At 38.1% G+C, this 26,571-nt stretch overlaps 1 protein-coding gene across 1 annotated transcript; it reads right to left on the bottom strand.

The window, feature by feature from the left end:
• Positions 1–3,114: 3,114 nt before the first annotated feature.
• On the bottom strand, positions 3,115–25,424 carry LOC142139914 (gastricsin-like). The gene is made up of 9 exons (XM_075197779.1): positions 25,200–25,424; positions 8,655–8,801; positions 7,444–7,561; positions 6,251–6,369; positions 5,402–5,601; positions 5,172–5,294; positions 4,894–5,041; positions 3,476–3,574; positions 3,115–3,347 (listed from the first exon to the last, which is right to left on the bottom strand). Exons 1-9 carry the CDS (start codon positions 25,422–25,424, stop codon positions 3,195–3,197), a joined length of 1,332 nt encoding a protein of 443 aa, XP_075053880.1. The 3' UTR covers positions 3,115–3,194.
• Positions 25,425–26,571: the final 1,147 nt, after the last annotated feature.

Here is a 26,571-nt window from a genome sequence, read left to right on the forward strand (position 1 = left end):
TCAAGACTGCCCGACCTCAGTTACAAGCAACCAAAGGTTCTAATTAGACTAAGAGGACCAAAGCATGAAACATTTTTGTGCTTGGCAAAGAGTTTATGGGCATGTCATATGGGCTTGGAGGTCCTGGAAGCTAGATGATGCTTGACTATGTGAGATTTTATAGGTTTACTGATATAAAAAAAATTGTTGACTTAGAGTACTGCAGATAGCTGGACTTTTGGATGGATCTCTATTTGCTTCCATTTCTGTATCTGTGCTATCACTTGTTTCTCTGGATCTGGCTCTCCATAGGAGTGCAGCACACTGCTGTGATGATAGCCCTCCTCTCATGGAGAGCTTCTAGCATGACAACAAAATGTTTGGGGGGCTCACTTTGTATACGCTTACATTTAAGTAAAGGGTATACCCTAGACCAAAGAGCCGAGAGAGCAGTCAACACATAATACCCTATTCATGCGATTCAAATTCAAAGTAATGCCATTTGAAATTAAAAACAAGGAGTTAATCATCACAAAACTACCTGGCTTGCCTCAAAATGATTAATATCCCAAATGATATTTCACTCTCACTATCTTTGTAAAAAAAAACTGCCACCACTAAGAGTTATTTTCAAAACTATCACTTTGTGGGAGCACTTAGGTTCTCTGTATACATTCAAACTTTAATTTACCCAAAGTTATCATTAGCTTAACATTGCCCTCTTTTTCAGTTGTGTAGTATTTAGGAATGCCCATGATTAAGTAGTTTGTTAAGAACACAAAGACAGAATGTTATTAAATGGAATATGACAAAAAAGTTACAATACTTAAGGTATAAAAAATAAGATACCAAATTGACACGCAGTAATGTAAAGTTATGCAAATATGTCTAAAAGAAAAGAAAGCAGAACCCCAGAAACCCTTGAAAAATCTTATGCAATTTCCAATCTGTTGCAAGATACAGACGGGCCCTCAAGGAATAAGGAAATTTCTTACAGTTTTTTAAGGAGATTTAAACACATTTTTGTTCTACCTGCAACCCCCCTCATTGTGAGGTCACTACAAAAGGCTATGTGTATGCTAATGACTCTTTTATTACCTTTATACACAAAGCACTTCTTAGACAGGAATTCTTCTACATGCTATACCTTTTATCTGACACATCACAGAAATATAATTTTACCTTCAACAAACAGGTCATAACTTCCCACACAATTGTATGTGAAATATGACATTATTTTATCCAATATTCAGGAAGATACTTGATCACTATGGTTTCCTTAGGAGCTTAGAATTTAAGCTTGACGTAGGTGATGAGCCTCATTGTAATCATCCTAAATATGTATAGAGACCTTCCCTGATGTGACTTCATAAAAAGTTCTCTTTGATGTATATTTGTTTCTATCGAAACATACTGTATATCACAGCTGGCTTTTTGGTAACTTCAAAGAGACTTCAGATCTCCTTGCTCTCTGGACCATAGATCTATGTGACAAGTTGTTCTTATCTTTATACATCCTTGACTAGACTTCAGACATCTTTAAACAGTAAATAATCTCCAACTCCGGGGACAAATTCCACACTTTTATGGCACCAGACTCCTCGCAATCTAACATACCACAGACTTTTGAAGTAGCATTTAGCATGATTTAATTCTTCGGGTTTACACATTCTTACTAGGTGCTAAATACAGGTTCCAGTATCCTTCTGTACCTTGTTACCTGCATGGATTTGACCTCGGACTGTTCACTACGTTTGTTCACGTTACCTCGCTGGTGGCTACCTGGGAGAACCGCGACCGACATGTCTCAGCAGCTAAGCCCATAACTCCTTGCGGGGTTCCCTGGTGAAGACCTGGGGCGTGGTTAGACTCCGCGCCTCCATGCGTAGCAGCGCTAATACCAGCAGGTAAGGCCTTCCAATTACTTTGTTTGTAACACCAGTCAGCTACGGATACCAAGTCTTACCCAACATAAAGGAGAACCTTTGGCAAAATAACTCTTCTTATGCCTGCCATCTCTTTTGGGTGCTACATTTACCTCCAAACTGTAACAATACTCTGACCTTATTTTCTTGCAAGGTTCCATCTCATTCACTTTCATATCTATAATATTCAGAATATATGTATTTACCCAAACTATGTTTGCTAAATTTCTGAGGTCACATCTAATATCTGTAATAATTGATTGTAGGGATATGTTATTCCTTCTAATACACAAGTTTAATAATAAAACAGCCTACTGACACACATCATAAAGAATTGACATACACTGAAACAAAACACGCACACTAGCAAACAGTGCTACATATATACACTGCCACACAAACATCGTTTTACATAGACTTTTTGAAATGTATATTCTTTTTACTCCTCACTTTCCCCCTACAATGAGCACACTTTTCACAGAACCCAGAGCTACTAGTAAAATACTCTTGACAGCTTGGCGGTATGTGAAAAGCTCACATGATGTTAGGGCCAGTTGGTACTTTAAGTAAGAGAAATTTAAGTGGAGAAACTGGTAGAGACCCAGCACATTCACTGATAGAGAGGTTATAACTGGTAGCATTACAGTTAGTAACATATATAATCAGTGTGTCCTCAATGTCATAATGCACATTTATATGTCACAAAAAAGTAGATGAACAAGACTTTAAACTGGAATTGGTAGTTTTATTCTAAGTGGTCAATAGTGCCACAATGATTTATGTGAGGTGGAAAAATTGAAATGATTGTTTATACAAAATCGATTTCATTAAGGTTTGCCCAAAAAAAAAAAGTTGTCATTGATTCAATCTGTTAAAGGTGCTCATCTTAATAAAGCTCTTAAAAAGTGCTGACGAGTCCAAAATATCTTATTATAGAAAGAACTTTTGTATAAGTAACTGAAAACACTTATTTTCTACCACACATTCCACCATTATGCTTCTACTGCAGTCAGTTACTCTCTAAGTTTGGGATACAGCAGTCCTGACCACGGATACATGCAAATGATAAATACAAATTTAAAAAAATCTTTAAAAAAAACATAGCAGACAAATTATGTTGATTACACTACTTTTATTAATGGTAAAGCATCAGGCATCTAAAACATTTTCCAAAGATTTGGTTTACTAAGATTTGTCATGTGAACATTTTGAGATCATGACACCCAAGGATTTCTACTGAAATATCACATTGGCGTAGAGCGAATCAGGCAGCTAGATCAGCAGGTAGGTCTATGCAGCAGTAGCAAAACCAACTTGGTTGTTTCCCAGATCATAGACAGAATAGTACTGCCGAAGGAAGACATCACCCAGGATCCATAGAGGCTGTCCATTCTGAGAGGGCAGGTAAGTTGGCATGATGCCAATGGTGCAGTATCCGTTTTGCTACATAAGAAAATCATAACATAAATGTGTCAATGGGTATTTTTAATTCACTTATGGTAGATTTCAACTTTCAAGTTTGTGAGGTGTTCTTCTGAAGGAACATAAGCCAATACTAGAAGATAACCTACCTGAAGAACGTAGGCAGATGGTGGAAGTGGGAAAGAAACTCCACTGATGGTAAAGCTAATAGTGGGTAGACTCTGGATGTTACCACAGCTAACAGCATACTGTAATAAAAAATGAAAACAATTAATAATACTAAATCTCACACAAAATGTAAAAGAGCTATATTTATTAATCCAGCTGCTATTTTAAATCTTGTGAAAGACTGTGTTTCGCTAGATTGTGATTATCATCAATAAATCACAAACTCCTAATGGAACAGGCTAAGAGAACACTTTCATCACTTGAGTAGGTTCCACTACATTTAAAGGGCTACTAAACCTAAAATATAAGTTGACATATATAGAGCTACTAACTTTCACAAATATATATGCAAAAGTATCAATAGCGTAACAGAACTAAGAAATTTAAGATAAAGTTTTAATTTGTGTGAAGGATACACTTCCTCACAGTAATCTCATTAAAGAACACTAGAGTAGCCTCTCCAAGCCACCTTATCCCATATGGCTGGTAAAGTAGAGTAACAGCTAGCATTCAGACGCAGAGCAAATTCAAATATAATGTAATATATCTCAAGTTTTGTAACAGTATAGGGACTTGTTCCTGGGTAAATGTTATTAGTATCTCTTTTATATAAGAAAATTTGTATTAGGATTTGTCACCCTTTACATATGCTTTAGTCTCAAAAGTTTATTTTGCTTAATCATATTTTGGACTGGTCAGTATGTGAGCAAATTATGTGGTTTTGTTTGTATGCCCAGACAGCAAGCTCATGCTTTTGTGTATAATATTTCAGCCCTCAGTACATGTGGTTGTAATGCTGGCCACACTGATATTGCAACTTGTGAGGCCTGCAAATGACGTTGCCCAATGTTTAGATCAAAATGAATAGTATCATTATAGGGCATGTTGGTAAATTTGCTAAAAGGATGAGCGTCATCATACTGTGTGTCCAGAGATGAGCACATTAACAGGCCCCATTGATGATCAAAGTAACCTATGTGCACCAAAGTGTAGCCAATTGGGCATGTGTGGCCTGTTTAACAGTAAATAGTGCTTACCATGGCAAATGAGCCACTAGAACATTACAATTTAGGTTATCATTGCTTACATGCTCAGATAGATATATATATATATATATATATATATATATATATATATATATATATATATATATATATATATATATATAGAGAGAGAGAGAGAGAGAGAGAGAGAGAGAGAGAGAGAGAGAGAGAGAGATGGCAACGGAAATTAACTCAGCGGTTCACTTACAGTGTTACTAAATGCATGTCACATTTGTAATCTATATATACATGTACATGAACATGAACATGAACATTTTACTGGAAGTCATAATGTGACTCTCCTCAAAAATCTGTGATTGCCGCTGTTGTTTGATTCCAGAGTTCTTCTCACGTACCTGTCCATTCTGATCTTGTTGGGCACCAATGTCTTGCATGAGTGAGGAGAAGATTTGTTGTGGGGCAGTCAGCAGAGAAGTTCCAGTGTCCACAATACCTTGGCATCCTTGACTGCACCATCCAGAAGCTTGTCCATTTATGGAAAACCTGAAAGAAATATGTTTATGAGTAGGTGAAGAATTGTTGACATAATGCTCTGAAATAGAGGACAGCACCACATCCAGATACATCTGTCCTTTAAACATGTTTAAATAAATACAAAGATTTGGGGAACTACCCTTGAATTCCAATTTGCCAATATGTTTCAGATGTGACAGGAGTCCAGTAGATTTGTCCTGAATAGTAGTTTTGGTCAACTCCTCCAAATGCAACTTCTCCACCATCCTGACTGTTCTCATTTCTGAAAATCACATATAAAAAATTATACCAAAACAGAAACATTCACTTTAAATTAAGCAAAATAGATTAAGGAAAAGCCAACATTTTCAAACTGAATAGCAATCTTACCCGCTCAGGTAGAATCCAAAGATAGGTTGATTGAGGAGGTTCTGTTGAATCATTCCCTGCATCACAGTGGTAGCTCCTCCTACAGCAATGGATGGGTAAGCTAGACCCAAGATGCCATCAAACTGAGCATACACAAAGTTTGTTCCAGGCTCATTCACACTTAAGCCAAACTCTTGCTGTGAAATAGCTACATTTTGGATCTGTAAAAATGGAGAAAGCAAAATCTATGAGCTGGATGATACTAACATTTCATTTAGCGGTTTCATTTTTTTATTAACTTGAAATCAGAATTGTTCATGCTTAAAACCTTAGTAATTTGAAGCAATCAAACTAATTTTTTAAATCTGCTCCACAACCGGGTAAGGGTAGCAAAATCCCCTCTCCCCTCCAAGCATAAAATACCATGTAAATTTTAAATACATGAAATACACCTAGAGGAATTATCTGTAATGTCTACCTCCTCCACAGAATACACTATTCAATAATGCATTCAAAACCCAAACTGGAACTGAAAGCATTTTCCTAAATTAGAGGGGGTGGTTATTACCAAATTATTGTTTTCACAAAGTAATATATGTTTCTCAATGTGGTTGTTTATTACTACATTTTATTCATTAAAATATGTGTCCTTCAGAACATGTGTAAGTCTCCCATACACATAACACTGAATGGGAAACAGTGTTTCCTAGTCACTTCCATATTTGAGAGCTTGGGCTGCTCTGCAACTCTTATATGTGTTTGTGACTATGAATCATTCCACAGCTCCTGAAGGACGCATTATAAAATTACCCGCATTACACAGCCCTAAAGGTAACTAACTTCATTTCTAGAATGTAAATTTACACGTACAGTCACAGTGTCATATCCCAGGATTCCAGTCAGACTGCCAGTCCCGTACTGCAGAGAGAATTGCTGCTGGTTTGAAGAGTAGGTGGAAGACTGGCTGGGGTTAAACAGAGGGTGGTTGGCTAGGAAAATAAATATATGAGTAAGTAAATATGAAGGTCATTAAAAGAATATTAAAATAAACAGCCCAGTGATTCCTTCAAGTCATAAAATGCTTTATCATCAGACAAGTGTTTTATGGGCTTGTTTCTCAGGTGATTTGTGTTTATCTTGGAGACAATGAAGCGTGGCTTTGTATCTGTAGAAATTAATATATCAGCTATACTCAGTAAAACAGACTTGTTTTCTTAATACAATTTCTTTAGTGAAATACAAATAATATTGTATATTTTTTCTAATTTAGCTTATAAATTGTAAAACCTAAAATGTTGGTTTTATCCAACTGTTGAATTTTTTAAATATGTGCAAAATTGTATCCAACTGAATATTGCAATTTTATTAATTAGAAAAACAGAACCGTTTTGATTTGACAGCAATAGAAACAGTGACACTAATAGAGGCAGATCCAGTTCTAAAAAAAAATCGCAAGGTTGTGTCCTGGAATGGCCGAGAGACACTACATGGCAATTTTTTTCAGTGAATGTATCGCTCACTTTTGCTCGTGCCCCATAGAGGTGCGAACAAAAGTGAGTGCTACTTTTTACCATATAAGCGTTAATAAAGAACATCACGGCTTATTGAATCTGCTGAATAGTTAGCATACTGGGCATTTCAATTCCCCCAGACACAACGCCGTTCTAAGTCTACTACCGTCAATACAGTATTTTAGCACAGATTTCTGCTCTTGGCTCAGGGAGCTGCGAGCAAAAAGCGCCTTTGAAATTATCGTACTAACAGTAATTATGTGCACTATTACCGTAATATCTTGAATAGTGCGCAGGCCACGTTACTTTAATACTTTTTACAGTAATGTGGCCAATTGAATTTCCCCCTGTATGTGTTGATAGCTTTTTCTAAACAGTGATAGATGCATCACAGGTAATCCTTACACATGACAAGAGTAAGAATAAAGAAAACAGGCTTAAATGATTGAGGGGGAGGGGCTAGGAAGAAAATGTGTACAAGACGTTAGCAAGAATTTCCTGCACTTTGCACTACAGAGACCACAGAAATTAAGTTATTTAATGCATACTCACTGCATGCCTGGCTTTGACAATAGGTTGAGGCTACCCACAAGTTGGAAGATCCAGTGTCAAACAGAACCAGGAAGTTCTGAGGTGGTGTTCCAATGCTGATCTCTCCATAGTAAGACATCTACTCAGAAAGGAAAAAAAATCATGTCTTTAAACCTTCAAGCGTTCTCTGAAAACCCACCTCTTCAGACAAGCTTATAAAATTCCTCAACCAGCATCTTAATCTCCCTAGGTTACCCTGTTATCACCCTCTACACAGCTAACACAAGACAACAAACCACTGACCAATATTGCTGTGTGACTGATCACACAGCCCACGCAATACTTTTTACCTTTGCATTCTAGCTGGTCCAGTGTGCAATATGATGTAGCACATGCCCTTGTGTTTCAAACTCCCAATGTCCCATAGATTGTAAGCTTGCGAGCAGGGCCCTCTTCCCTCTCTGTCTGTATGTATTACCCAGTATTATCTTATAAATGTTTGTTCCCAATTGTAAAGTGCTACGGAATTTGCTTGGCGCTATATAAATAAATGATGATAATGATGATGATGATAAGTATATATTTTAACAATGTATCTGTTTTATACAAATTAATTTATTAAGTATACTACGTTAAAGTAAGACTGGACACCCATTACAAGATATCATATCTTATAATTCCTTGACTTTTAAATGATACTGTATTAGCTTTCCATGCTAAATACCTTCTACATTCAGGAATATATAAAGATAAACTCTCAAGTTCTTAAAAACCTCTGCATTAGGATTTGGTTACTCCAAAGAGCCTTATCAAATTGAATTTACTTGTCTGTTTTAGCTACATGTATTGATTAACAATTGCCTGTATGAAGGAATGAGAAATTATAAATTTAAAGATCATATCACTATAGGGCCAGTTGCCTTTGAAAACCTCGGTCAAGTGCTCGTTAAACTATAGTAATGAAAAATATAGTATGCTGAGGTTGTACAAATGTATATATGTACATATGACTGACTACAACATGCATGGTAAGTATGTTTTCAGTAAAGGGAGGAGGGTAGAGGAGAAGAAGCTTGAGGTAAGAACCCCATTTAAAAAGAGCACATTGGGCATTTTGCACTTGGCTAGACAGGACCTATAGTCCCTCCATGGCCATTTCTGTTATTTCAGGTAGAGGAGTAAATGTTTTTCATTGATGAAGTAAATTTTGACCATTGTTCTTTGCTACTCACATCATTGTAGTTTGCCAAAGGTTCAAAAGCAGTGGCATATTTGCTGTAATACTTTGTAGCCGGATCAACTACTGGGGCCTTGATACCATGCTCCTTCATCACCTCCCTCATGGACTTAAACCTCTTCAGGGGGACTCTGCAAGCAAAAAATCACCGTTATTAAAGGGGAAATAGTCACAATTTATTTTCACACTCTTTTTCTGAAAATTTAAAAGCAGAGTTTATAATGTAGTGAGAACAAACAGGGAGAACCGCTGCATTGCTCTTCTGATACCCGCATCATTAAAGTGGTGGTGTTTCATGAGGCCATTATGATCCTGTGGCCCACCAAGCCCAGAGTACGTTTACCCCTATGCAGTTTGTAGTGGGTTTTACACCAATGAGCTATGCTTCATGCAGAGCCGGATTAATTTCCCTTAATCTGGCCCTGGCTACAGGGCATTTCGTACTGTGATATCTTCTCATGTCCAATTTAATCAGTAGTCTTTGCTTTGTGAATCTGCTGCTGCTAATCAGGCCTAAATAATGCTTCTCTGTAAGTTAAATGCGTGAATCCATTGTGGGATCAATAGCCAAAAGTGATAGTAGATGGTCACAACCAGAACAAAATCTAATATATTCAAACCTAAATTGAAAACTCTTGGACAGTAATAACTTCTGTAAAAGACATCTCTAAGCAGTCAAGATGCCTTAGCTACCTTTGCAAAAACCTATTATATGAATATATGAGGATAAGTGATGGCGTTCTGCTATATTATTCTACATGGAATCTCAGTGGACGCTGTACATTAGCACCGTTGCCCAAACTATTTTATTAACTTTATGTTTTTCCTGACATAACATGTATATGTAATAAAGGTTGTACATAAGCAGTCTCAAATCTTAAAAGATGACAGGCTCTTCAGCTTTGTTACACAGACTTGTCCAAACTAAGCTCGTTTGTCAGAATGCACTCACATAACCTCTTGCTTGTTTTTACTTTGACACTGCAAGACACTCATATTAATATCAGTTACTAAACTGTGAAGCCAGGGGCACAATCTCCTATCTCTGTGAGGTACAAGTTGAAACCTGTAGTTGAATAATATCTATATATCATGTTCTTGACATTTTTTATGCAGTCTTAATGTCTCCCTGTATGTGCCATCAACCATTTCCCCTTAACAAACCATGGACATATTGCTATTCAATATTGTTTGTTAGTACTTGTAGGTTTTGAAACCTATATGGTTTTATTGTAGATTTTTGCTTTTAAAACCGCAGAGAATGTAATCAGATGTTGTTTTATGAGATTAACTTGATATTAAAACAAATAGATTATAATGGCTAAATATTAGAACTCATGCTAAAGTTTCATATAAAGTACTTTGTTTAAAATATATGTTCTATGTAGCCTGCAATTAGGCTATATGTTTTAACAAAATACTTATGCATTTTGAGATTGTCATTCTTTTATAATGAACAGTAGGTGTACACTCCGTTACAGTAGCTGGTGAAATTGGAAATATACAGTAAATTGGTAATGAGGTCTGCGTTTGTTAAGTTAAAAAAAGGCTGTATAAATGGTGATGACTTCAAAGTATACCTATGAGTCACCGACTTCCACAGTATAAACAAAACAAAAATAAATGATGCACATCACCATAATATCCTTGACAATTAAAAATACATACATAGCACCGTAAACATAACATAACTTTTATTCTGTTGTTAAAACATAAATAAATTATTTATACTTTATGATTGGGTTATTTGGTCTATAATTACCGTAATCAAATATTTATGTTAGAGTGATCATCAAGTAGTATTTTGCAGTACAAATAATAATTATAGGTCATCATAGGTGTAAATATACTTTGTTTGTGGAAATATATTTGCATTCCATGCTATATCTTCTTCAGTCCCTTTCTGAAAGGCCAGGAACAACTCCCGTTACGATTCAGAAAGCAATTTGCCAAAACTGCAGTGATCTGATTGTGCATGGGCCACGCTGAACAACTTGAAAACAATACAGGCATGGGCTGCTGCATTTCAGGGTCAAACAATGTCTGATTTGTTGCCAAGTGATAATGCATATTTGCACTTTGGCCTTGCTATAATTTTAGTAACAATATTTAGAAAGTAGTCAATACTCTCGCCTGTTTCCTGGTACTAGTTTACTCACCACTGTTCTACAGTCTTAACAGTTATCCCTAGCTTTCACCTATCTATTGATTCCCTTTAATCATATCTGAGCCCTTGGCCAACCTTAGTACAAAGCTTGCTGTAGGGTCCAGTTCATATATTGATATTTGTGTGCTTTTTCAGTAAAAAGCGACTGCTTGGGGCAAAGAATATCTCATTGAAAGTATCGGCCAACACCAAGGGGTAAATGTATCAAGCTGAGATTTTTCCGGCGGGTTTGAAAAACCAATCAGATTCTAGCTATGATTTATTCAGTACATTCTACAAAATGATAGCTAGAATATGATTGGTTGCTATAGGCAACATCTCCACTTTTTAAACTCGCCAGAAAACTCTCATCTTTATACATTTACCCACAGAACTCTAAAGTGTAAGGTGTGAATCCAGTCACACAATTTGTTTCTCTTCCTTGCCATGCTAAATGAGAGTTAACCACATGTAATTTGACAACCAAAGTATAAGCTTTCTAATACCACACCAACTGACTAAATAGCTTCCACCACAACTCCAAACCTTCCTACAACCATTCAATAAATACATCCAACCCAGAACCCAACCGTTACTGTCTGTCGACTCTATATAGGCCTTCATACTTCTATTCCATTTTGTCACGAGATACAACTGAGTCTCATGTCTCCTATTGAAATGATAAATGTTCCAATGTCCTTTTTGATTATTTTTCTGGACTTCTCTATCACCTAAGGTTATGGTGCACCCTCCAACTCCTTCTTAGAACAATGCAAGATCATATAGTCTTCACCCTTGGCCATAATGCCAACTTTCTCCAAATGTCAACTCTGATTAAAAAAAACCTGTTTATGTATTGCTTGTTTAGAGATAGACAAGCTTGCTATAAAATTAATAATTTATATACTCACTTAATAATCCCCTCTGAGAGCTGGAGACAAACGAGAGCAAGAATTAGGCACTTCATATTGATGAACACCTTCCACTGGTCTGTGGATACCTGTCTTATGTGAAGCCTTTACTGCTTTATATACTCATAGAGAGCTTGGCCTATCTTATCTATAAAAAGTGTTATTACAATGTCAATGTCATTAGGTACACTTATCTATAATCGCCTGTTCTCAAAATCTCAAATCTACACTTGAAGCTGATAACATTTACAGCTTATACATGGTTTGGAAACTCATTGGAAAAGTTGACTAGGGAGATAACTCCAATTAACAAAAATAATAGCTGGATGCAGTGTGTGGAATTGTTAAGGTGTGGAGACTCTGAAGACGCATTTAGAAAGATAACTCTGCTATAGATTCCCCTAAAAGTGAATTTTAATAACAAAGAAGGAGGCCTGTTGGAACACAGATTCCCAAAATATCACTCATCAATGTGTGCATTAAATAATTGAATGCCTTATTAATGAAAGTGATTGGTGGAATATGTAATCAGTTGCCCTAGAACCTTGACATTCATTGCTCATGCTAACTTCCAATAAGGATAATTTAGTTGGCTTTCCCAAGTGTCTACTGAATATTAGTATTGTAACCATGGTTCCGACTGATTCACAACAGCATCTTATGGATGTACAAACTAAAAATTATATATGATGTTGTTTATGTGTGCGCTTTGTGTGTGTGTGTGTGTGTGTGTGTGTGTGTGTGTGTGTGTGTGTGTGTGTGTGTGTGTTTTGTGTTTCTTATGTGAAAAAAAGCACTAAACCACTTTAGGCTTAGTCTTAAGCACAAGCAGATTAATCATACTCCACACTTGATTTGAGTTGAGGGTTCTATTTATCAATCTTCACTTACAATGTGTAGCCAGGTACCAAATAATTTTTCCCAATTATCACTTTAAACTAAAAAACTAAAATAAAGCAGATGGGAAATTTGCCTGTCTCCAAAGTAGAACATAATTGCCAACTCTCCCGGAATGTCAGGGAGACTCCCGAATCCCAGGAGAGTAGGGCATCCTTCCACATCCGCCCACTACCTAGTGAAATGGGCAGGATTTGGAGCCTCCATGACGCGATTCGGGGAACTGTGCAGGTTTGGCAAGCTCCCGCAATAAAATGATGCATCATGGTGTCGCGGGGGGGGCAGAATGATGCAATTCACCGAGCTCTGCCCCCACACGTCCATCTCTCACCCGGCTGCCAACATTTAAAAGTTGGCAAGTATGAACTATATTACAGTGGGATAACATTATTAGCGACAAGGCATTTAAGAAGAAAATCATGTTTGTTTAAGATGCATGCATTTTGCATATTTATTTAGTTTAAAAGGTTCATGGCAGACAATCGGATAATAAAAGTTATCATGATTGGTTGATATGAGTTACAACACATTTGTAGAGTTTGTAACACATTAAAATGAATTGATCCTGAAAGTGCACATTTAGTATAGTTCCTCATGGCTTAGGAAGTTACTATGCCTCCTCAAAGGCAAGGTCTTTATGGTCTCCTCACATGCATAGTTGCAAGCAATTTAATATAGCTTACAGGAATACTTAGCTAATGAGTAGTCGGTGCGTGTGAGAATTGGGAATCAGAAATGTAATATGGGGCTAGAAATAATGAGATAGTCACAATGCTTAGCAGAACTGTGAGGGAGAAAGGAAGTCGATTTTTTCAAATCAAAAACTCCAGAACAAAAGCTGTTGTTCAGTAAAAGGTTGGCAGCAATACCACAGTATCCTGTATGGCTTTTTAATCAGTGTTCACTTCATCAATTGTTATTTTTTCTTGTTTAAAAAAAAAAAAAGATATGAATTTATTTATTTTGGTAACCGACTGGCACATGAAAAAACAGTCAGTATTTAACTTATGTGCAAAACAGAATAATAATTTGCACCCCTTGCATTGTAATATTGTTTTGTCCAGGAGACTGAAATAAGAAGTTTCTTAAGTTAAGATCCTTAATGAATCAGGCCCCATGTTATTGCAATGCTAACAAGAAGCGTATGATCTCTATCCTTTATCATTTACTCCAATCTGTTATTGCAGAACTTCTGTTGGGACCTTTCATGGGAAAGGGACCTGGAACTTCCGATTGATGAAGACATGTTGAACAGAATTAGGGTCAGGGTTTCCATGGCCTCTATTTTCACTCAAATTAAAGAAAACTCATAATAAATATATAGAAGATGGTACCTGGTACCTATGAGATTCCATAAGATATGTACAGTTACTTCTCCCTTATGCTGGCAGGGCTGTGGGCATAGAGGTGAATTTATTCACATCTGGTAGCCGTGTCCAAAGATTTCAATATTCTATAGAGAAATTCAAACAATGCTTGAACAGATATCGGACACCAAATTTCACTCTCCCCCTGGTCTGTCTCTTGTGCCTCTCTGTCACTGATTTAGGACCACAGTCCAGTAAAATTGTCTCTCATATTTTGAATGCAGCCAAATCTTTTATAACTAAGTACTGGAAAGACACATCTACCTCTCCTCCAGCATGTTAAGGATAAAATTTGGTGTATCGCCTCTGCGAGGAAAAAAAATACCTTTCACCTGCAAGGAAATGCAGATAAATTTGTCCCTACAACTGAGCGTCGGACTCTACTTCTGTAAATTAGAGGACATGATGTATAATTTACTTCCTTATTTATTCTTAGTTTGCGCTCTGTCTTATTCCCTTTCTTCCCCTCTTCCCGCACCATCCCAATCAGGGAACACGAAGGATGTAATCCAAAAACACCTCAAGTTTGCGCTACTTTTTCGCAGGGCGCAAAGTCTAATGTGAGACGGTTTTCAACAAAGCCCACCGCAAAGCATGATGATATTGGCTGCATGCACCACATGAATCTTGAGTGTGGTTTGTGTGTGGGAACGGAGCAACACCGGACTACAGTAGCATGCGTGAGGTACTGGGATTAAGGTACAGGCAAGGCAATGGCAGAATGAGGTACTAGGACTAGAACCATCCGGATACTGGTCCAAGAATATCGTCCAATGCACGACACTTCTCGCTTTATTTAAGTTTTAAAACTGGTAAAATTACATACTGCCAGCTCTTTCTTATTGTTGTCTTGCTATTATTGATTGTTATATTGTTGAACACTTTGTTTAACTTATTTATTCTGTTTGCATAAATAGCCATTTCAAAACAAAAATATAAATTTTAAAAAAATATATGTTTTATAACAAATGTCAGGTCAAACAAATGTTGTAGCTACAAACAATAACAAAAACAATTCTGATTTCTGATTAGAATTCTAAACAATTATAACAATGTTCTCAACAACAAAATCTACAAAAGATCAACAGATAATGATCAAAATATATTTGTATTTTCTAAAAATGAACATACCTCCTCCAAGATTTACCTACGTAATTCAGAAACATTATGCCTTTATTTAAAATGTCTAGTTCCTTTCAATGTTTATCTTCTCTGCGCGGCAATATTTTTTGCACTTTTCACCTTCAAGCGATTATGTACTCATACAGGTGCGATGTTCATTCAATCTAATCGTAATCTCCCTGCTGGTTTGTCCAGCATGAGCCAAACCACATGAACATTTGAGAAGGTAAATGACATTTGAAGAATTGCAAGAAAATAATCCCTCTATAGGAATCCTGTGAGTGATGAAAAACATATTCTCCTTTAATGTTTGCATTGAAAGTCTGACAATTTAGATAGACAAAAATGTATTTTTCCCTTGTGCTTAGAAAATGTTGTTTGCCCAATCTTTTGGAGTCCCATATTTGTTGTTACTGCACAATTACCAATTGACTTACCACTTTAGTGTGAAAACATAGGATGTTCTCTAAATAACCTTCCAAACTTAGGATCAGCCTGCAACACTTTTCAGTGCAAACTGATAATATGCTGAATCGCCTTCAATTTAGTATTGAAGGTACTAATACATTTCAGCCTATGTAGCCAACCATTCAATATTTGTATGATTAATACTACTGAACCTTATGAGTAATTTCAACAAATTCACTGGGATCGTAGCCAACAACATTCTTTAATACTAACAATTATTATTATCTTTTATTTACAAGGGCCCACAAGGGGTCTTCATACATAGTCTAACCCTTAAATGTCACTCAGGATCACTACTCAATTTTAAATACATTTATGTGTTGATTGTTTTGAGTCTTGACATATTGTGAACTGTCTGTACTACAATTCCATCTCTTTTACCTTTAGAGACCTACATTTTTTTTTCTGGGGGGGGGGGGGTTTATTGCTCACAAGCTCTCTTCGCTGTTCAGGGGAGAATTGCTATGGTGAAGGAAAGCATTCCTAAAAGGCAAAGGCCCCTTTGTACCGTAATCTGTTGAACTTGTATTTGACAAGTCAAGGACAGGATCTTACTGCATCTCTGTTTTGCACCGCCTCTATTTAAAGCCCCAGACATTTTATCTGTGATGGAACTAGATGACTTTTTTCCTTATTTATAATCCAGCCGTGTTCCTGCAGAAAGGTTATTACTTGAGCTATCCTAGTTTGGACAATGCGCTCTGACTTCCCTGTCACTAGGATGTTGTCCTCCAATGTAATTAGTACTTTGATGAGAGTCCTCGGGGATGTTGCCAGACCAAAGTAGAGATGCTCAGGCTCAGTTCCCCGAGAACTGAACCCACCCGAACTTAGCAGATCCAAGTACCGAGCCAAGCCGGCTCTGAACTTTCGCACGCCCTCAGAATTGAAAACGAGGCAAAAAGGTAATTGTTACGTCGTCGGATCTCGCAAGTTTGGAATTATATAAGTACCACCCTCCACAGCGATCCAGAGCCATTTCACAGAGAGACACAGAAGGGGTGGTATGGTTATTGGCAGTCTATAGTACAGTTGGCAAGTGTCATAGCTAGAAAAGAAAGAAGTGGGGTAGCAGTGTTCCTCAAAGTCTCCAGTGACATTCTACTGAGTTATAGCTCACACAGAAACAGGAGAGCTCCATTGCTTCATTGCTAATTGTCATTGCTAAAAATAGAAATAATAGGGCTGGCAGTGTTCTTCAAAATCTGCAGTCACATTGTTCTGTGTCATAGCTCACCCAGAAATAAGGGAGGTGGCAGTGTTTAGTGCTGAAACAGAAATTCAAATAATAGGGTTGGCAGTGTTATCAATAGTCTCCAGTCACATTTTACTGTGCCATAGCTCACACAGAAACAGGAGGGGTGGCAGTGTCATTGTCACTCTCCAGTCCTCAGTCATATTGTTCTATCACTCTCCTGTCTCAGTCATGATGATACTAATCCCTCTACCTCATGTGTTAAAGCCTATGTTCAAGTGCATAGAAGTTTTAAGTCAGGTAAACAAAAATGTAAATAAAAAGCCTGTACCTTTTTAAAGAAAAAAACACCTCTCTAATAAAGGTGAAATTTTACTGTATAAAAACATAAAATTGCTAACATGCCATTCTACCCAAAATATTACCAAGCATACCAGCATCAGCTAACTCCCTTCTCTCAGCTAGATCTCAGCACCTGCAATCTACATTGTCATCATATTCACCCTCATCAGTTTATACCTCATCCTCAAACAATACTAATTCATCCCCGCTGGAATCCACCATCACAGAAGTCTGTGTACTTTGATGTAATTGCCGCTAATGGCCTTTCTCATGGAATTTGCAGTTCATTTTATGACAGAGCTGTCACAATATTTGGGCAATTCTTTTAGACCAAACCAAATGTCAAAATGTTGTGCTGACTCATCTGCATCACCAATGGGTGTCTTGAGAAAGCTAAGTTTTTTCCTAGCAGCAATTTCCAGAGAAACTGAAGGAGGAGACGTTGTTGTGTCATGTACCACTTGAGCTGTCAGCTTGCTGACCAGGAGCTCATTGCATCTCTTCAGATCTGATCAGTTGGAAAGAAAGAGAAGACATAGCTCTTAAACCTAGGATCAAGCACAGTTGCCAAAATATAATTATCCTGGCAATGCGAATAAAGTATTTAATCTGCAAGTCCAACATAGTTAGCGGAATTGCTCTGTTCCATTTTCTCCTTCAATTTCTCTAGCTGCTTTTCAAAAAGTCTAATTAGGGGAATCACTTGACTCAATCTAACAGTGTCTGCACTCTCTTCACAGGTGACTAATTCGAGTGGTTTCAGCACCTTGCACAACACGGAAAATATTCTCCACTGCGCTGGACTAAAGTACATTCTCCCTAAATTCTATTCTTCTTGAAGCTGCTGCATTCTCCTACATGTTGCTGCAGAATGCCGAAACTGACCCTAAATATTTCGGAACACAGACAGCATCTCCTGCAAGTCACTGTAATTTTTTTAAAAACCACCAAGTTGATCGTGTGAGCAAAACAGAGAATGTGATGGAATTCCCCCCGCTGTAATGCTTTAACAATATTGGTAGCGTTATCAAAAATCACATATCCTCAGGAGAGTCCAAGTGGGATAATTCATATTGCGATGACATCTCTTAGTTTTTCTAACAGGTTGTCCATGGAATGCCTCTTAGTGAAGCAGATGATACACAGAGTAGCCTGCCTCTGAAAGATCTGGCGTTATTTGTTAGATGCTTCTGCTGTTCCTGCTGCTGAAGGCAATTTACCAACCCAGTGGGCTGTCACAGTCATATAATCTTTAGTTTTCCCAGTTCCGCTTGTCCCCATATCTGTTGTTAAGTGTACAGTGGGTAGAATAGAATTTTGTAGCCCAATAATTTTCTTTTTTGTAACCTCCTGGTACAGTTGAGGAATTGCTTGTCTAGTAAAATGGTGTCGAGATGGAATTTGGTAACGGGGACACAGGACCTCAATTAACTGTGTTATTCCTGCTGCATTAATGGTGGATATTGGACGCAGATCTACTACTAGTATAGTTGCCATGGCGCCTGTGATCCACTGTGCACCTGGTTGACAGTTGCCCTATGTGACTGGATCACTTATAAATAACTTATGGTATAAATTTATTTAAAGGAAATAGCGCAGGTTGCTTATTTATATAATTTCCAATGCACTTATTTTTGATATTGTGTATATTTTGCTATAGGAAATCCTTATTTCTGAGACTAGGTAAGAAACTCGTTTGTTTTAACCTTGCTAGAGGGAATGCATGATTGCTTAGGTCAGTGGTTCCTGGGGTGACTTGGAGATCTCACATGGGTGCCTCAGCCAGGACCAGTGGTAAGCAAGGCAGGGGACTACTTGGTAATTATTTTGGCTTAGGGGTGCCTTGAAAAAAATTTGGAGGCCCTAAGTGTGCCTTGAACTGGAACAGTTTGGAATCCACTGGTTCAGGTATATATTTGATACAATGAGCCTTTGTTTAGAAAGTCTTTAGTGTATCGTGTTGTGGGGAAATGACTTCTTTGGGGTTTGTACCTTTCTTTGAGAATGTGTATTCTGCGACTGTCTGAAGAAAGTATTCATGTCAATTAGACCTTTTGACTTGCTAATAGATTTCCTGTATCTAAAAACAAGATGCAGGACATCACAGAATTTTTAAGATATCACAGATAAGCATAAATATTGTTAGCTTTGCAATGCAGTTAAATCTATGTTTGTGTAAACACATTGGATCCTGATTCTAAAAATAGCCTGTGTCCAAATCAGTATAAAAAGCAATGTCTTGTACACTGAAATATATCATTCTGATGTTCCATCTGACCTGATCACCTGGTACATTCAACCAGTGTGAGAGCAAATAAACATCACTTGCTTCAATGACCTGCTTGAAAACATCTTCAATATTGCTGTAATACTGTGAACTACAGAACAGACCCTAAATCTAATCCGTTCTCTGGCTGTTTCTGAGGTTGGACCCAGCTCTCCAGTACCACCACTCTTCCACTACCCAGCAGCTTTGGCCAGTGTGATAGGCCAGAGGGATCCATCCACAGCACCCTGACCCACAGTAAGCTGTCCGGGGTAGCAGCCCAAGTGTACCAGCACGGGAGTATACTCGCAGCGACACTCAGAAGGAACGTGGTTCTGGGTGCCATAGAGAACCCCAGTGGTGGCAGCAGACTCCTACTACTGCGGCAGGAGAGGCGTATTCAGAATAACAAAAGTGGACGGTGGCAAAGTAAGCCCAGCCAGTTCCCAGCAACAACAGACAGGGTTGCATAGGCCGTCCATCCTGTCACACCATACTTGCTTCCTCTTGCAAAGGATGGTTTAACAGTCAATTGTTGTAAACTACTAGTAGACTTCTTAATGGTCTGCTTCTGGGTTGAAGATCCACCTCCAGCAGCATCAGCAGCAGCAGTGAGCCTAATGCTCAAGAATTCTTCTGAGGAGTCCTGGATAGGGGAGGAGTCATCTCGCCCTAGCAACTTGGATGTTGTGAGGATATTGATGATGAAGGTGTTGTGGGTGTAGATTGCAGGTGCTGGGATCTAGCTGAGAGAAGGGAGGTAGCTGATGCTGGACTGCTTGTTGTTATTTTTTATCATAAGTTTCTTAATTTCACAAAAGATTTCCATGAACTCTCTTCAAATGGCGTAACATGGATGAGGTTGCTAGGTGGTTAAGGTCCCTAACTCTACTGACTGTGGCTTTACAATGCTACAAATGGCTAGACAACTGTTGTCAGGATTTGTGTAAAAATAATTCCACACATAAGAGGTGGATTTTTTGTTCTTATGCCCAGGCATGACAATGGCCTTCTTCTTATCACTGTCAAGAACTGCTTCAACTGGTGCATGACTTGCCACAGTAGAGTTTATTAACAGCACTGCTTGCTTAAGTGCCTTAAGCCCATTGTTAGCTTGTTTTGTGGGGGCCCTAACAACCAAGCACTTCAGCCATAAAAGTTGGACTCCTTGTTGCTGGAGAACTTGCTTTGTTAAACTGTACATGTCCTTTTCAATATCTTACATAAGGGTGAGTTGGAGGTCCCAAGAACAATTACATTTTTCACAACTTTTCTTTTCTGCCACTGCTGTGTGGCAATGTTTCCTAGATGTGCTATGAACTGCTGTGTGTTTGTGTCATTGCTCTTTCGCTTAGCATCCAGCCAGCTCGCTGCAGTCTTTGTCCGAGAGTGGATGAAAATAATATTGTGACCTGTGAGGTGGTCAAAATTGACTGGAAATGACTGGAAATTAGTGTCATGAGGTTAATAATAATGTAGGAACAAAAAAAGAGCAAAATTATGGGATTTTAGCATATTTTAACTAAAAAATCCAGAACCAAAACCTAAATCAAAACACAGAGTTAATCCAGATCCAAAACATGGGGGTCAGTGAACATCTCTAGACCAAAGGCAAGACAGGTGAACTGGAAATGCTATCCCAGGACACAGAACAATTTCTGGTGATGAAGGAAAAAGAAAAGGAATATGAAAGTAAGCATCCTGAATATCTATGGATATGAGAAAATTTGCTTTGCAGTGAAATGGGAGAATTATATTCATCATTCATTTACTTTCCTTGAAGTAGTCCATGGCAGCCTTTACAGCGGGTTAATTCCCTACTCAGTTGAGTGTAGAAAGGAAAATATAAACAAGGTTACTCATCCTCCATATATGTGCAATAACATCCTTGCTCCATCTTGCCAAGGTAGGTTTTCATGGAGCACATCCTTTCTGAGGAACTCCAGAAAAAACAAGGAGGTGTTCTGTTCACCTAAAAAATTTTGTTCTTGAAAGATAGATATCGCTCTAACCAAATTTACAGTATGAAATTGTTCTTCTCATTAGTTGGATTCGAAAAGAGAGACGGCAATATTATCTCTTGATTAATATGGAAGAAAGCACAACGTTGGGTAAATAAGCAGTATTAGTCCTTAAGGCTACTTTATCAACATAGATATTTAAAAATGCTCTTTCACCACTAGGCATGTAGATCTCCCACTCAATGAGCAGATGTGATTGCTATTAAAAACAATATTTTAATGGTGAGCCATTTGAGAGGAATATCTTACAGCGGTTCAAATGGATTCGAATTGAAGGCATCCCAAACAATATTGAGATCCCAAGGTGCCACAAGAGGTTTAATTCTTTTTACTGCTTGAAAAAGTTGATAAATAAGACTTTAAGAAGCCAAGACCCTAAACAAAACCATCTTTAAGAAATTCCAAAATAAATGGGATACTGGCAGATACAGGATCTTTTATCCTGTCTTTAGACCATAAAATGAACCTATTCCAAGATCTGTAATAAATGACAGAAATATATTATTTCTTGTTTGAATCAATATATTAATAACATCATCAGAGACATCCTTGTGTTTTAAAAGTGACTGCTCAATCTCCATGCCATCAAAAAACGAGTCTGTACTCAAGTGAAGAACCGGATCTTGATGTAGAAGATGTGACCTGCATGGTAGAGGCCAAGCTTGTTCTCATATTCTCCAAGCCACTGCAAACCAGGAACAGAGAAGCCAAGACAGAAGGATTGCTACTATCTCTACTACCTCTTTCTTGATTTTTCCAAGCATACAAGCAAAAATAGGAAAAGGAGGGAACACATATCCCAGTTTGAAATTCCATGGTACTGATAGGGCGTCTATTTTGAGTGCCCTGTTGTTGATGGAAATAAAACTGGGACACCTTGGTGTTCTGGGCTATTGACATAAGGTCTATATTGGGGAATCACAATTTCTAACCTAGCAGGTAATATACTTTTTTGCTTAACTCCCATTCCCCTGGGTAGATCTGTCACCTGCTGAGATAATCTGGTTATGCAATTGTCTTTGTTTTCTGCAAATGACATCAGAGCTGTCACTTCTGACATCATTGTCTTGCGCTTGGTGCCTCCTTGCTTTTTTATGAAAGCATCATGTTATTTTTAGATTGTATACTGTAGGCAGGACTAAGAGTGCTGAATTACTTTCCAAACTGCTCTCATTTCTAGAAAATTCCCTTAGAGATGTTTTTCCTTTTTTAGACACGTGCCTTGTATTATTTCTGTATACAGATGAGCTACCCAACATATAGACCTGGAAACTGTTGTAAGCAATATCCACTCCGGCTCTGAGAGTCATGTCTTGATTATTTAATCTTGGATGTTGGAACCAGTTTAGTGACGTTTTGTGATCCTTGAAAGACTGAGAAGCCTCTAAAGAATATATAAATGTTTTGATAAAAATATGAACGAATACCTCATGTTTTCAATTTGCTAGATACACACAGATATGCAATGTAAAAGATAAGCGCTGACAACCGTCTTTTTGTTTTGTATACATATATGGCCATTTACATTGCCACGCAGCTGGTACCATATATAATATCATCATCATCATCATCACCATTTATTTACAGATAAGGCCATGGTCAGGAATTGAACTCATGACCCCAGTGATGTAAGGCAGAAGTGCTAACCACTTAGCCACCATGCTGCCCAATATGGGATATACTAAGCGCGGGCTTGTTTTTTCTCTGGTTTTGTTTCAAAATATTGCCTTATTGTCATAGCAGCTGTTCGTCAAGTCCATTTAAGGCACTAGTGGTCCCAAGGTTCTCTCTTCCTGGTCCTCTAGCTCTAAATGTGGTGTGCACACAAATAGCAGCTGCGCTGACATGTGCACAATTTTCAAATTTGAATACAGAAAGTCCATTAAACAGTGTTTGCTACTAAAGGTAGCCAGCCCCTGATAGACAGACTTCATGCCTGGCTTATACCAACAGCCGTGCGTTGCTGGCACCATTGTAGGAGGTAAGTCCCTACATACAGGAAACAAATACCCAATACCTGCCCTATCTTCAGCTGGAAACAGGAAGAGACACAGGGGAAGAGGAGGTGCTGATCTATATACTACTTGGGGTCATTTCTATTTTTGCCTCTACAGAATACTAGAAACAGACCAACCCTTTTCAATGGCTGATATGGAGGATTTTAGAGAATAGTATGCATCAATGTCCACTCCTCGTTTCAAAGGGCTCTAATAAACTTTGCCAGTGCAGCCTCTTTTATGGGTTCTTGTTTGGAACCCTATCTTGGGCTCTTATAGATCACATCACTGTTATGTCTAACTGATATTGAATTATGTGATTGGAGCATGGTTATGTTTACATCACTCACTCTACAACTTACCCAGAAAGTGACATAGAAATATACTTTACTCTTTCTTCTGTGACTTGGCCACTGCTGTGATGGCCTTGAGGACAACTGATGTATAAGATGCCAAAGGGTATTTTGTAATTCAACATCATTTTCTGCCTTGTGGCCTACTTAAAAAGATCTCTCACTTACCTCTTGATAGTACATCAGCCATTGTATTAGCAGATTGTTTCTTTTTCATTCAACATTGTCACATATTTATTATACTCCAGTAGTCAAATACAGAACATAAAGTAACCATTGTGTTGAGTATATTTGGGATTCTCTATAAAATAACCCATTCATACTGCACCAAAAACCCGGGTTTTTGCAGAGGCACGCTGAAAAACCCGGGTCTTAGTGCAGTATAAATAGTCCAACCACAAAATCCCGGGTCTAAAATCCCGGGACTTAGCGAGGGGTAATTCCCGTGTTGGACCCCACTCGCCTGCAGTATGAATGGTGCAACCCGTGTAATTCCCGGGTCTCACCATTCATACTGTAAAAAAAAAAAAAATTGTGAAGTAAAAAAAAAAAAAAAAGATTTTAATTTATAAAAAATAAGAAATGTTTACCGTATATACTCGAGTATAAGTCGACCCGAATATAAGCAGAGGCACCTAATTTTACTACATAAAACTGGGAAAACTTATTGACTCGAGTATAAGCCTAGGGTGGAAAAGAGCGCTAATTTAAAAACCTAAATGAAAATGATAGGTTCAATCTATGAAATCATTTTTAGCTAGATGACAAGGAACATTCATAAATGATTATAAAATCATTGGGTACAACCTAACCTAAATAAAGGGGTATATAAGGGGTAGGGATATAAATGTATGAACATGGTGGCTGTATTGTTTGTTTCTTTATGTAATTGCACTGTAAATTAAACAAAACAAAAAGGGGAGAGAGAGAGAGAGAGAGAGAGAGAGAGAGAGAGAGAGAGAGAGAGTGCGAGGGACAGAAAAAGAAAGGGGTAAAAAGGGAGGGGGAGAGAGAGCGCATGTGGGTGAGAAAATAGAGATGGTGTAAGGAATGAGGGAGTGAGAGAAAAAAATGAAGAAAGAGAATGGGGTGGAGGGTTGTATTTGTAACTTGAAAGTCTTATCCTAACTCAGCCCACAGTTTTATTTCAATGTCAATCAAACTGACTTAAGAAATGAACATATTTTAAGTATGGTACTTTTTTTTACTGAACACAGAAATTGCTATTTGCATTTGAAAACCTTTTCAAACCTGACAACCTATATATCTTTCAGGAACTTGCCTTACAGTTTCCCTTTCAGAGCAGGTACTGTAGATCTTCATTGTACTGACATATCTAGAACTATCGAACCAACCCGAGTAAGATACTGAGTGAGATCATCAGACCTATGTTGAGAGGTGATAGAACTTCTTACGCGCATATTAATAGCTAACACGATAGGAAATAAACGTTACCATGTTCTGGTAGAAGATGGGTGATGGCTGGGTGGGTCCTTCCGGGAAGCACAGATATTGATTCTGGAAGACGCTAATGCTGGAGTCTGTGACAGTGACAGGTTCAAGAGTGGCATCCAACAACAGCTGATTCAAATAACTTTCCTCCTGAGCTTCATAGACTGGAAACTGTCTGGTCTGTTGGTAGCTGGGTACAGATGGTGCAGGTTCACATGCTCTATACATTTCTAAGGATTAAGAAAAGGCCACGGTTAGTTTCACTTACCCGGCAGTGGAACGCATATGCGTTCCAACAACAGGAAGTTCGGCATTTGGAACGCAAGTTTGCGTTCCAAATGCCGAACTTCCTGTTGTTGCAACGCATATGCAGAGGTTGACAGCCGACGGACCGGACACCAGGTAAGTTCACCCGTGTATAAGCCGAGTGCCCTTTTTCAGCATACAAAAGTATGCTGAAAAACTCGGCTTATACACGAGTATATACGGTACTTAACTTATTTTCAGCCAGCGGTGTCTCCGGTGCGTTGCCGGCTGTCAGGGGGACCCCTGGGTACTAAAATGACGTAATTTCTAATGGACTAGAAATTACGTCATTTTAGTACCCAGAGGTCCCCCTGACAGCCGGCAACGCACCGGAGACACCGCTGGCTGAAAATAAGTTAAACATTTATGTATTTTTTATAAATTAAAATCTTTTTTAACACTTTTGTTTTTCTAAAACCCGGGTCGGGCAGGTGCAGTATGAACCCGCCCGACCCGGGAATCTTGTATACATACCGGTTGCATCTAGAATTGTGGCTCTGCATTATCAGCAAATACCAATTGTGTACACGTTTGCATAAGCCCTTTCAAACTGCCTCCAATAATCTTTTTCCCTTACATTATTTTTTTTAAAGAAGAAATATTATGATGCAGAAAAGGTGTGTAGGATCCAGATTTTTATCCAATTATACAATTCTTCAACGCCTAAATTGGAGGGAGACACGTCAAGTATTCTCAGTGCTGGTTCCATGTCAGCATCAGTTATCCGTAGAAGTTTGTTAGGAGGTTAATTTACAGATAAGCTGGGAGAGAAGATAATGTCTCAACAGATGAGGGATTCATCAGTATACAGCTTTCAATGAAAGCTACTTTTCACAATATACTGGTACAGTACTTGGAACTTCTAACCGCCAGGTAACTGTGGCTGTGTGTAGGCTCTTTGAAAAGATGAGGGCAGGCTTCTTTTAAATACCAGAAAACATGTAAATAGGATGGCCAAGGTCAGTGTTTCCCAAACCCAGTCCTCATGAGCCCTTAATACTTGCAGGTTTTCCAGGTGACAATTAGTACCACCTCTGGATCAGTTACAATGTGTCAGTCAGTAATGAAT

Source organism: Mixophyes fleayi, chromosome 2 (assembly GCF_038048845.1).
Source record: "Mixophyes fleayi isolate aMixFle1 chromosome 2, aMixFle1.hap1, whole genome shotgun sequence".
Classification (NCBI taxonomy): Eukaryota; Metazoa; Chordata; class Amphibia; order Anura; family Limnodynastidae; genus Mixophyes; species Mixophyes fleayi.

Excerpts from the sequence above, each read along its gene's own strand:
- LOC142139914 (XM_075197779.1), bottom strand. The coding sequence starts at position 25,424 with ATGTATAGAGCATGTGAACCTGCACCATCTGTACCCAGCTACCAACAG. Across the intron at positions 8,802-25,199 it reads CCATCTTCTACCAGAACATG|TTTGCTTGCAGAGTCCCCCT; the intron begins GTAACGTTTATT and ends TAACGGTGATTT. Across the intron at positions 3,348-3,475 it reads CATCTGCCTACGTTCTTCAG|CAAAACGGATACTGCACCAT; the intron begins GTAGGTTATCTT and ends TTTCTTATGTAG.